Source organism: Typopeltis vanoorti, chromosome 23 (genome assembly GCF_054136105.1).
Source record: "Typopeltis vanoorti isolate ZY-2024b chromosome 23, IOZ_Tvanoo_1.0, whole genome shotgun sequence".
Taxonomy (NCBI): domain Eukaryota; kingdom Metazoa; phylum Arthropoda; class Arachnida; order Uropygi; family Thelyphonidae; genus Typopeltis; species Typopeltis vanoorti.
This window is the reverse complement of record NC_143571.1, coordinates 21,628,098-21,640,920: the sequence shown is the minus strand read 5'-3', so window position 1 is coordinate 21,640,920 and position 12,823 is coordinate 21,628,098. Positions and strand designations below refer to the sequence as shown.

At 35.8% G+C, this 12,823-nt stretch overlaps 1 protein-coding gene across 7 annotated transcripts in view; it reads right to left on the bottom strand.

Moving 5' to 3' along the window:
• The window catches only part of LOC150093675 (transcription factor CP2-like), a 357,564-nt gene that overhangs the window by 285,265 nt on the left and 59,476 nt on the right, over positions 1 to 12,823 (bottom strand). For all 7 annotated transcript variants that reach the window (XM_090412621.1, XM_090412620.1, XM_090412622.1 and 4 more), the window contains one exon: positions 6,545 to 6,595. In XM_090412621.1, the coding sequence (XP_090268747.1) occupies positions 6,545 to 6,595 (51 nt within the window). The remainder of the gene's footprint in view (positions 1 to 6,544; positions 6,596 to 12,823) is intronic.

The following is a 12,823-nucleotide window of genomic DNA, read 5'->3' as shown; positions in this document are numbered from 1 at the left end:
AAAAATTTAGTGCTTCGACTAAAAACGAAAATTACACAGAAGCTGGCAAAGGATTTGGATGATAAGTTATTAAGTTTTCAAAGATTTATAATTGCTAAAAGAAAGCAAAAAAATTATTTATTGTCTCAAATCGGAAATATGGATGAAACTCCAGTTATGTTTGGCATGATTGGGAATAGAACAGTAGAACTGAAAGGAAGTAAAACTATTTCTTTAAAAACAACTGGACATGAAAAAAGCCATTTCACAGTTGTACTTGCTTGTATGGCTGATGGTACTAAATTAAAACCTATGATAATTTTTAAAAGAAAAACAATGCCAAAGATCAAAATTCCAAGAAACGTTTTTGTCCATGTTCATGAGAATGGTTGGATGGATGAAGCAGGAGGTAAGCTGTGGATAAAAAAATATTTGAAATACACGACAAGGTGCATTAAAAAATCCAGTCTTTTAGTGTGGGACATGTTCAAATCCCATTTAACGGAGAGCACAAAATCTTTATTAAGAGAGAATAATACCAATATGGCAGCGATTCCAAGTGGGTTAACTTCACTAGTGCAACTGTTGGATGTTTGTATAAACAAGCCATTTAAAAACAGTTTATGAAAACAGTGGAATGCGTGGATGCAAGAAGGAGAGAGAAAAGTTACACAAAAGGAGGACAAATGTGACATGCGTCTTTGGTAACTATGTGTGAATGGGTAGCGAAAGCATGGGATGAAATAAAACCAGATACAGTAATAAAATCTTTTAAAAAATGTGCTATATCTAACAAATTAGATGACTCGGAAGATGATTTTGTTTACAATGATGACGACATTGATGCTAAATCTGATGAAGAAAACTAATACAATTTATATGACGATATACCGGAAGAAATTACAGAACCAGAGTATAATGAACTTTTCATACATTCAGACAGTGAAAATTAAATTTTAATTATGTAGTTACCTACCTATTTTCTTTTGTAAATAAATAATTATATAACATATAAATAATTTTTTCTGTATATAAATTTGATATAAGTTGAATTATTTTTACTTATTTACTCTTTTTGTATATTTCTAATAAATTTAACAGAGTATGATACGTACTAGTTTTTTCTTGGAAAGCAATCAATTTTTGACCCGCCATATAAGTCGACCTAAAAAATCTAGTACTTTTTTTCAGTGCTGAAAAGTCAACTTATATGGCGGAATATACGGTAATATATTTATTAAGTGGCTGGTAGTTTACTAGATTTCAAACTACATCTTCAGAGAACACATAAACTGTCACAAATATACAAGGCAATAACATTTAGTGTTCGAAACAATTCCCTTTAATGAACAAAAGAAGCTACAGTCATATCTTTGTGCTTACTGATGTTGGATTTAAAAAAGAGCTCATGCTTGTCAGACTGGAGTTCATCTTGGCTGTCTCCCAGATTTTAGGTAAATTAATACAGCTATACTTAAGTTATGGAAGTGTTACATTGCTATTGCAGACTCCAAAAATGGTCTAACTGTAATGACTTCTATATAACAACGTAAGTTTATTCCATTTAATTCTGAATGAAATGGTGTCCAAGGCATGGTCTGACAGTTTTGACTTGCCAATAATGATGGTAGCAAATGTATATCTTGTGTTCTCTGAGGTAGATGTTAACAGATTTTTATGTATCAGCAGACCAGTCCCATACACTTCTAGATTTGACAGAGGATTCAGTTTGTCCTTTGATGAGTAGATGAGTTTCGCTAGTTTGAAGTGTGGCTGGAACATGGCATAGAGATTATATTTATTTAGTACTTGTAGCTATCTTTTCAGATGTACTCCAGATACTGAATAGAAACAGTTGTGCTATGGTCTTGCATGTTGGAGGGGGGGGGGAAAGAGATGAGAGAAAAAAATTTAATATTTTGTTTATTTTATAAGAATTGTAGCTATCAGTTAAAAAGGTGTGGCAAAACATAGCTGAGTTCTGTGGCCAGAGCTGTAATTAGAATGAACAGTCCTGGCTACATGAGTGTTTTTAGGGCATGTTGGAACTGCTGGATGGATGACGGTGTGATTGTTTATGTATCTTCCAGTGCATGCTGGCTTTCTATAAACAGAAAAATATAATGAACCATTTAAAAGATGCGTGACTAATGCACCAAGAAAGAGCAAATAGTTATTTGATTATTTTTCTATTGTGAAGTAAATGCAGTAAAAATGAATATCACAAAATATTATCACAGAACCTCCATGGAGTCTAAAGACTATGGGAGGTCAACTGTCACCCATACAGCTCATCATACCATGCCTTAAATGCATTTCCTATCTTTGCACTCACCACACTTCCAGGAAGGCAATGCATCCCAATCACCTACCACTCTCCATGCAAAAAACTACTCCTCCCATCATCCTTCAAGGGATGACCTCTTGAAGCTGTATAAGCTCTATAGGGAAAGGTCTTGTGCCAAGACCTTTCCCTATATTAATATTATTAATAAATAGAGAAGAAATATCAAAATTAATCATAATGTCTGAATTTTTAAGTACATGGTTTTTTAGTTTTAAAATGAGCAGAATTTTTTTTTTTTTAATTTTTAACAAAGGAGGGAGAGTTAAGAAAAAAGGATGCAACTTTGCTAATTAACCAGTATGTCTGTAAGTGAGACTGCTCATCTATAAATAATAGGTTGTAGAAGATAGGAGGGGGGGGGGTATTAGATTTTGTGACTTCTTGAGACTCCATAACTCTGGAGAGTTTAATATGAAAGAGTTTTGACTTGTCAATTATTCTGTTGGGTCAAGGGATAACTTTTAAATAAATGAAAAACTTTTCTCTTGGACACTTGCGGGATCGTGATCCGTAATCTAGTAAGAATAATTATCACTTAAAGCAGGAGTCTGCAACGCATGGTCCGCAGAGCTCTTTGCCATGGCCAGCTGGCCAGTTTGAAAAAATAACTACTTAACATTAAAACGCGATTAAATAAAAAATAATTTCAATGAAGCCTGCGGTCCACTAAGCTATACTGAGGTATTTAGAATTCTAAGATGCTTTCCAGATTCACAAGGAATGCTGTGCATTTGATACTTTAGATAAAATCCTATAAAAATAAATATTAAATAGACATGCTTCTTCAGCCATCTACCAGTGCCAAGTGGTAGTTAAGTACTAGAACTAACGTTGCAGGTAGATGGCTGAAGCAGTAGTTCATTCAAGTGCTCTGTCTAGTGCCTTCCAGATACATCTCAAAGGTTCTCAATACTTTATTTTCATAAATACAAGAGGATCTCATCCACGGTCAGTCAGTCAGTCGTGAACAATGTGATATTCGTGTAGCAGGTTCGTCATGTAAGCCATAGCCTATTGTGGTTTTATATTGCCAGACTTCTTTCATTAGTGTGAGACATATTCGGTTGATAATAACTTTTACACAGCCATTGTGGATCATTTTTTGGGTTCACCTTCCATCACTATAGCGTCTACAAGTAAAAAGCGTAAATCAAGTGATTCTTGCGAGTTTTTTTAATGGAAAGTGGACCAATTTGTACTTTTTTTTGTGCCGATCGACAATAAGCCAGTGTGTTTAATTTGTCATGAGTCAGTGTCAGTATCAAAAGAATACAATATAAAACGACACTGAGACAAAGCATGCATCCAATTTCGATCACCTTCAAGGGCGGCTTCGTGTGGACAAAGTGAACCATCTGCAAATTGATTTAAAATAACAGCAGGGTACGTTTAAAAGGCAGTGGAAAGAGAGCAAAGCATGCATCAAAGTAAGTTATGTAATATCTGAAAAAATTGCTAAAAAATCAAAAGCCTTCTTGGATCAAGAGTTTGTGAAAGATTGTCTCATCGCTGCTGGAGATATTCTGTGCCCAAATAATACGGAAGTGTTTAAAAAACAGAGTTTGTCTAGGGTAACTGTAGCACGACATGTCGAAGAACTTGCCAATGACATTGAAAGAACTTTAAAAAAAAATGGTCGTCCGAATTTATGTCATATTCACTTGCTTAGATGAGAGGGATACAGCAAAACTGGCTATCTTTGTCTGTGGCATTGATCAACAATTAAATGTGACAGAAAAACTGCTAGCATTCATACCTATGAAAGGAACAACGAAAGGCACTGATATTCTTGAAGCCGCCAAGAAAATGCTCCAGCATTTCGACCTCAGCTTAACCAACCTCAAGGGTGTGGTAACTGATGATGCACCTGCTATGGTGGGAAAGAACAAAGGGTTTGTTGCATTGCTATGGAAAGAACCGGAACTAGAAGGAAAAGATTTCGTCCATTATAATCCACCATGAGAATCGTGAAAACTATTGCATGTGAGAATGTCATGAAAGTTATTGTGACTGTAGTCAACATTATTAGGACAAGAGGATTGAATCATCGTCAATTCCAAGATTTTTTTGACCCAAGAGTGCGAAGCAGATCACACCGATGTAGTTTATTATAGTGAAGTGCATTGGTTGAGCAGAGGAAAGGTTCTTTAAAGAGTCTTTGACTTAAGGAGCATATGCTACAAAATTAGCCGTGTTGTGAAATGAGTTTGAAGAGAGATTTAGTGATTTTCGTAACCAACAGTCTTCTTTATATTTACTTTCAATGCCATTCAGTGTCAATGCTGCCGAAATGCCAGACTCAGTACAAATGAAATGTTTGAACTCCAAAACAACTCTTCTTTGAGAAAAAAATTATTCAATGTGCCCTTGCTTACATTTCACAAAGACTACATTTCTGAGGACATATTCCCTAATCTTCACCAGCATGCCTTGAGGATGTGTGCTTTGTTAGGAAGCACATACTTATGTGAGCAGTTCTTCTCCGAATGAAGCATGTGAAGTCCAAGACAAGAACTCAGATTACGGACCAACATCTTGAGAATACTCTGCGCATAGCGACTTCCAACATTGATGCCAAGATTGACAAGCTGGTCAAGGAAAAACATTGTCAAGTTGCCCATTGTCATTGTAAAAAATGTTTTCTTCACTAAATTATCTTTTTTTGATTATTTACTTATCATGAACCCAACTCTACCTATGCTACGATAACGAGCCAAAAGGTGTTGTACTACCCAAGTGATTACTTACACTTGGGCTCACTGACAGTTTTTTCGGCATGAAACTCTATGGATTTCAATCCGAATTTCATACCTGGCTATAAAATAAAACGAGATTTACCATCTCCGTTTAACTTATCCTACCTATGCTCTTAAAACTGAGTTTGTTTATTTTTATAGGATTTCATGTAAAGTATCAAATGCACAGTGTTCCTTGTGAATCTGGAAAGCATCTTACAATTCTAAATACCACAGTATAGCTTAGTGGCCTGCGAGCTTCATTGAAATTTTTAATGCGGCCCACACTGTCTGAAAGGTTGAAGACCCCTGACTTAGAGGATTCTGCTTTATTTTCTTTTTTTGTTGTTATTGTTGTATTATGTTTGATTCATAATGATGTGAGTATCACTTATCAATGTTAGTTATAATGATAGTTGTATATATATTTTTTAGATAGTTATAGTTGACTCCTGCTATAGCAAAATCACAAGTACAACAGAAATGATTTGTTATAGTGGATAGTTTGCTAGTGGGAACTTTCCTTAGAATATCATGTACCTATACAGATCTGGTTTGGACTGTGAGTTTGTTACAGTGAATGAATTTGTGATAATGGTGTTTGCTACAGTAGAGCCAAACAGTACTTATTTTATGGAGTATACTGTTTCCAGTCAGATTGAATTTGGTCAAAATGTTCACTACATTTAAGTGAATGTTGATGCTATTGTAGGCAGTACAGTGTAGATTACATGTTTGATATTTATCAAAATTTCTAATATGAGTACTTATCTAGGTGTAATAGCAAAGTTATGAACTTCACCAAGAGCATTGGCAGTATCTTCTGTAAGAGACGTGATGATAAATTTATAGCTATACAATCTAGAAAAAGTTGGTATCAGGCAATGTACACTGTTGGAGAATTTCAAATTTTTCACATGATGGCTTTCTAATTTTTCAAATTCATTGTTTTTTTTTTTTTCCTTAAGCTTTGGAGATACAACACAGGATAGGCTATGCTAACAATTCTCATCCACTCGCCAAAGAACACTCAATCCTCTATCATACCCACGAATGTATGAAGTGCCCCGTGCTTGTAACCTGGTAAGTCAGGACTGGCAGACTATGCTTTGGACATCCTTACACACAGAATTAGATTGAAGAAAACTACTGTGCTACACAGAATGTCAACTGTCATTTCACAGCACACATAGGAGCATTAATTTACTTAAAATTTGGGAGTTATTCATTTAAGACAATCTAACAAGCGTAAACTCCTTATCCAATATTAAGGTTCATGAAGTTAAGACTTTAGTTATTTTCTATTACAATTTGATTGTTTCCAAAACTAACTGTTATTATTATTACCTATGTATTATGACATGCTTGTATTCTGAAGACACTGGTTTGAAATCCAGCAGATCTACTGCTGCAAAGTAAAACAGAAGGTACTACTGAAGATATCTACTGAAGCAAGTTAAGAGCAAATTATCAAACTACATACCCATTTATTCGACTTTCATATTTCAAATTTGGCAGAGCCATCAAGGCCTCACTGCAAAGCACAAAGAAAAAAGTATGTTAAAAAGTTTTCATACATATAAGAAGTTTTAGTGAAGATTTATTTAAATTAAGGGGATAAAAATCCCTTATTATTTTATGTACCAGTATGCGAAACTATGAGATCTGAAACTACGATCAAGAGTTTCATGCCGAAGAACTATCGGCGAATCCAAGCATAAGTGAACACCTGGTAGTACAACACCAAGGCAACTTGAAGCAAAGGTGGAGCAAGCTCCCTCACTATCCTTTATATTTTCTCATAATGTAAAACACAGCTCCTAGGAGATGTAATACTGCCTTACATTATGAGGAGAGGTCACTACCCAGACCAGTTTCAACCTTTTTTGAGATCTCATCAGTGAGTAGGTAGACCTGGATAATATCAAAGTTTAAGTGAAAAGAACTTACATACCTTCACTATACGAATGCCAGAAAGGTGTGACCACATATTATAACTAAGATAAAAAGCCAAATGGCTATTTTTTCTGGCGAAGTCAATTAAATTAAGGGGATAAAAACCCCTTATTATTTTACAGCCAGTATGCAAAACTCTGAGATCAAAAACTACGATCTAAGAGTTTCATGCCGAAGAACTATCGGCAAATCCAAGCGTAAGTGAACACCTGGTAGTAGAACACCAAGGCAACTCAAAGCAAAGGTGGAGCAAGCTCCCTCACTATCCTTTATATTTTCTCATAATGTAAAACACAGCTCCTAGGAGACGTAATACTGCCTTACATTATGAGAAGAGGTCACTACCCAGACTGGTTTCAACCTTTTTTGAGGTCTCATCGGTGAGTAGGTAGACCTGGATGATATCAAAGTTTAAGTGAAAAGAACTTACATACCTTCTCTTCAAAGGTTGAAACCGGTCTGGGTAGTGACCTTGCCTCATAATGTAAGGCAGTATTACATCTCCTAGGAGCTGTGTTTTACATTATGAGAAAATATCAAGGATAGTGAGGGAGCTTTCTCCACCTTTGCTTCGAGTTGCCTTGGTGTTGTACCAGGTATTCACTTACACTTGGATTCGCCAATAGTTCTTCGGCATGAAACTCTTAGATCGTAGTTTTCGATCTCAGTTTCGCATATTGCCTGTAAAATAATAAGGGATTTTTATCCCTTTAATTTAATTAACTTCGCCAGAAAAATAGCCATTTGGCTTTTTATCACAGATTTATCTATTTAGCATATGGCATAATAAAGACACATGACATCAGAATATATAAATACATATTTGTGCAGACAATAAAAATGAAACAAGTAATACACATATACAAATATCAGATAAAAAAAGCCTAAAATTTTAGGTCTAGTTCAGATAGCCAATCAAGAGCTGAAGGATCTGCCTCAAAAAAGTCTCTCAGGTCACCAGGGTATGCTCTTATGCTGCAGTTCTCCACGATGTGGTGGATGGTTTGATTTATGGCCCCACAGTCACATTGTTTGCTCATTTTGTTTCCCAGTACCACATGGACGAACCTGTCAGAAAGGTGATCTTCCCCACTTGTATAAGCTGTCTGCACAGATACCATATACCATGTGCTGTGCGTATCCTATTTAGGCGTTTCCATAGGTGACGTGGAAGCTCAATCCCTTTCGGATTTTGGTTGGGAAGGATATACTTGTTCAAGTCTGGTGGCGATTTTGCTTTCCAAGTTTCTAGCCATTTTAAATTAACATTGAAATTGCTATTGACTAGTTCTTCAGGCAGTATTAGTGGAGACCTTCGGGATTTAAGGCGATTCATGTTTATATATGGGAGGTCTTCATGTATCGGCAACAGAGGATTGCTGTTTATTTTTTTGTATTCTTTTACTAGAGCATTTTGTCTGAGTAAGTTCGGTGGTGCAATATTGCTCGAAGTTGGAAGCCAGTAGAAGGGGGGATGGATTTGACACAATCTGTTATTGTCCTCATTGCTGCATTTATTTGTGTGTCGATTTTCTTGATATGAGGACTGTTTAGCCATACTAGTGAACAATATTCTGCTGTAGAGTAGACTAAGGCCAACATGGAGTATCGCAGCGTAATAGCAGAAAACCCCCATGTAGAACCACAGAATTTTTGTGTTATGTTATTACGGGTTCTGATCTTTAAAGAGAGATTCTCCAGATGTCTTTTGAAAGATAGTGTTCTGTCTAGGGTAACACCCAGATATTTAGTGAAATCCTGGTGCTGCAGCATTGGTTGTTAAAGCTGACCTGAAGTTTCCTATTTGCCAATTTGGTGTTTAGGTGAAAAAGAGCTAACCTCGGTCTTATTGAGGTTTGGTGTTAGTCTCCATTTATGAATGGAGACTAACCCCAATTGTTCTAAGGTCATTTGTGAGAATATCTTCTGTTACTTCAATGCTCTTGTGTTGGATAGTGAGGGCTATGTCATCAGCAAATTTTTTTGACCTAGTTGTCGGTAGATCAGATGTATATAAGTTGAATAAAATTGGTGCTAATACTGAGCCCTGTGGGGACCCGTTGTTCAGCTCTCTCAGTTTGTTCATTTTGTTTCCCAGTACCACATGGAAGAACCTGTCAGAAAGCATGTTACCAATGTCTTATGATGGATTGGCATGGTATGACTTGTATCAGCTTGTATAGCATCCCCTCTTTCCATACTGCATCATTTGCAGCAGTAAGGTCAACAAACATAACAGAGGTTTTCAAACATCTCTGGAAGCCTGCTTTGATATGGGCAGTAAGGCTTAGTACTTGGTCAGTACAACTACGTTGAGTCCTAAAACCTGCTTGCTCAACAGGGATAACTTCAGATATTTTTGGCCCAATTCTGTTAAGGAGGGGTCTCTCAAGGAGCTTATAACAGCAACTGAGGAGCGCAATTGGGCGATAGCTCTCTATTGATTTTGAGGCTTGTTGGGTTTTAATATGGCTATTATTTTGGTTCTCTTAAAGGCTGTTGGAAGGTTTCCAGTCCTTAAAATGTGAGAAAAGAATCTTGATAGCCATTGACGAGCATTTTTCCACAGTTTACCAAGTTACCAAGAATTCAGGGTGAACACCACCAAAGCCTGGTGCTTTGCCAGTTTTCACCTCCTTCAAGGCCTCAGTTATTTCGTCTGTGGTAAATTCTCTTGAAAATTGGGAACTGCCATCTGCACTTTGTCGTAAGTTTTTGAATGTTCGTTTACCTTTTCATGTGTGTTGATGATCTCGAGGAGCTCTAGACAGTGAGGTTATTCGACAGGCAATTTGATCTGGAGTCACCAAAGGATCTTTACGAGTGATTGGGTTACTTCCATCTAACTTCTTTAATAGGCTCCATGCTTTTCTACTTGATTTTTTAAAGTCTAAGTCCTCTGTAGTTTTTATCCATTTTTCTCTGTGCTCATTGTCAAGCTTCTGGAGTAATTCGGCAGCTAAGTCACAGTCACCAGATTCTAAGTAAACTTTGTATAGCTCTTCACAGTCTTTATTCCAGCCAGGTATGTATTCTTTCGGAAACCCCTTGGAATATACTTCTTCGTTGTTGATATGACTGCTCCAATAAATCTGTTGTAGATTTCACTCACAGGAGGTATCCATCTTACTATTTTATCCAGTTCTTGTGAAAAATCCTGCCAGTTCGCTTTTCTAAAATTCAATCTTGGTCGTGGAATAGACTTTATTATTGGTGTTTGAATTCCTACTTCTACCAATACTGGGCGATATTGGCTGTGTGGAAAATCTTCAAGGACTTGTCTTGTTGTGTTTATTGGTTGATTTTGCAAATTTTGGGTAACAGAGCAGAGGCCTGGGTTGTATTCCCTCTTCCATGCTGTAGCCTTAAAGGTTCCTTTGTCCTTTGCATAAAATATTAAGCTAAGATTGTTTTGCTCAGCCCAGTTTGTTAATGCTTCACCATTTTCATCATTATTATTGTAATTCCACATGGTGTGATGGCTGTTAAAATCTCCTATGTAAATAATAGGATGTGGAAAAATGGGAATTACTTCAGGTGGCCATTCTACCAGGGGAAGCTTATAGATGTTAATCATTGTGAGATCTTCAATTTTGGCTATGATAGTGTGTATATTCTGATTAATATTTGCTGATATTAAGTGGGCATTCTCTATATTATTGCATACATAAGTTGCACTGCCATGAGCTTGGTGACGTGTAGCTCCTAGTATATCATACCCTGCAATTTTTCCTCTAGATTTCAATTGTTGTTCATTAGATGTGTGCATCTTTTGAATGACAGCTATGTCTATATCATTTTCTCAAAGGATTTTGGAGAGATATTGACTTTTAGCAAAGCTGATTCCTTCAATGTTGTGGCAAATCCGGAAATTAGCACCTAGTTTTCTTTTCTTTTCTTGTCTTCTCTTCTTTTCTTGTGGTCCTGAAAAGGACCGTTTGGTGATTGCATAGCTTGTAATTTCATGTGTCTATAGCAAGGAGATTGTTAAGATAGGTCTGGCTGCCAGTAGTCACTCTAGCTCATTTAGTGCAGAATTATGCACAGTCTTGGACTGAGCTACAGTGAAATATAATTATGTGTCAGAGATACATAATATTTTACAACTATATTATATTCAATACAGTTTTACATTCATTACTTCAATTTTATATTCCCACTCATCAAATTTGGGTATAATTTCCTAACAAATAGCTACTACTGGTTGTGTGATACAGTATGAAAAGGAAATAACAGAAATAAAACTACTGAAAGAGTCATAGTAGTTGCTTATATAAGTTGGAACAAATATACATAATACTTGCATATTAGCTGGTTAAAACTTTTTAGGACTTAATCTTAATATTTTAACTAATTACATGCACACTCTCAATAGATGAGGGCAAAAATGCAATTTAATCCACAAGATCCCTAAGTATAAAATTTGAGACAAGTGTCTGATAGGTCTAGTTTTCATTTTCAAAAAATGGGAGTACTGCTTTTCCCCAAGTTTAGTTCATATTGGAGCCAGGTAGTGGAGCGATTTAACATCAAATCCTTTTTAAGTGGTGTATGTGTGTCCCACCCACAAAGGGATTTTTGCAAACCTAAAGTATATTTGACATGAGTGAGACAAGGTTTATTTTTTATATTTTTTTAATTCTTTATGTATTTTTTACACAGACTAGAAAACCTGCTCTAGAGACCAAACATGAAACTTTTTCAAGCTGCTTCAGGCTTCCAAAAAGCAGGGCAGTGGTCTCACACCAGGTGATGAAGTACATCTCTCCCTGCCAACTAAGAACCTGAAATTGAAATTTAAAGTAATATGGTGTTGAGTGCTGAAAATGTGATTTCTGCATTAATATATTCATTTCTTAGGGCCTTTGCAGCTTCATCAGTTTTGCAAAGCCTAGTGGTTGGAAAAATCCAGGATTGAATCCTATCTAGGATGCAAAGAACCTTTATCAGGGTTTTTCAACTGAATATAAGTCAGCTGTCTCAAGTTTTTAATCCTGCAACCAGACAATCTGACCATGAGATTACATACAATATACACACAAAATATATATTTATGCACAAGCCCAACCACCTTAATCATGAAATTATTGTTATCAAAGCTAATATGGGCAGGTTGTGTCCTTAAGGATCTGTAAATACTATGGATTATTATATTTATTAACAAAATGCAGTGGCTGCTTATAAGTATAAAATTTCATGGACAATAGAAAGACATTATCAACTGTATTGATATAATATGTTATATATATATACAATCTGGTTCATATATATATATATATATATGAACCAGATTGTGTGTCTGTGCGCGTGTGCGCAAACACACACACACTCATCTCTTCAATCTAGTGACACTGGGAAACTGATATGACTCTTTTCACTGTTTTCACATTTTTATCTAAATAAAAATCAAAGTATATCAACAAATTATTCCAATATTAAGTCATGCTTTGAACAGTTCTGCTGTAAGTGAAAATCAAGAATACTAAAATTTAAAAGTTATGACATATCAATCACCTCGACACCGCAAAGTAAATGAGAGTATAAAAAAGATGAGATGAGACATATCAATCATTTACATATTCAACTAAAATGACACAGACAAATTAAAAACTATTACTGATTAAACAATAAGTTTAACTTATAAAGTCTACAAAGCATTTGCCTTATACATTAGGTAAACACTTTTCAATAAGTTATCAAAATAATGTGCTGATAAATTTTTTTGTTCAGTGAGAATTCCCTTAACCACCCAACCGGCCAGGACATCTATAGATGTCCAGCTAAATCTGGATAAGATTCTGTAACA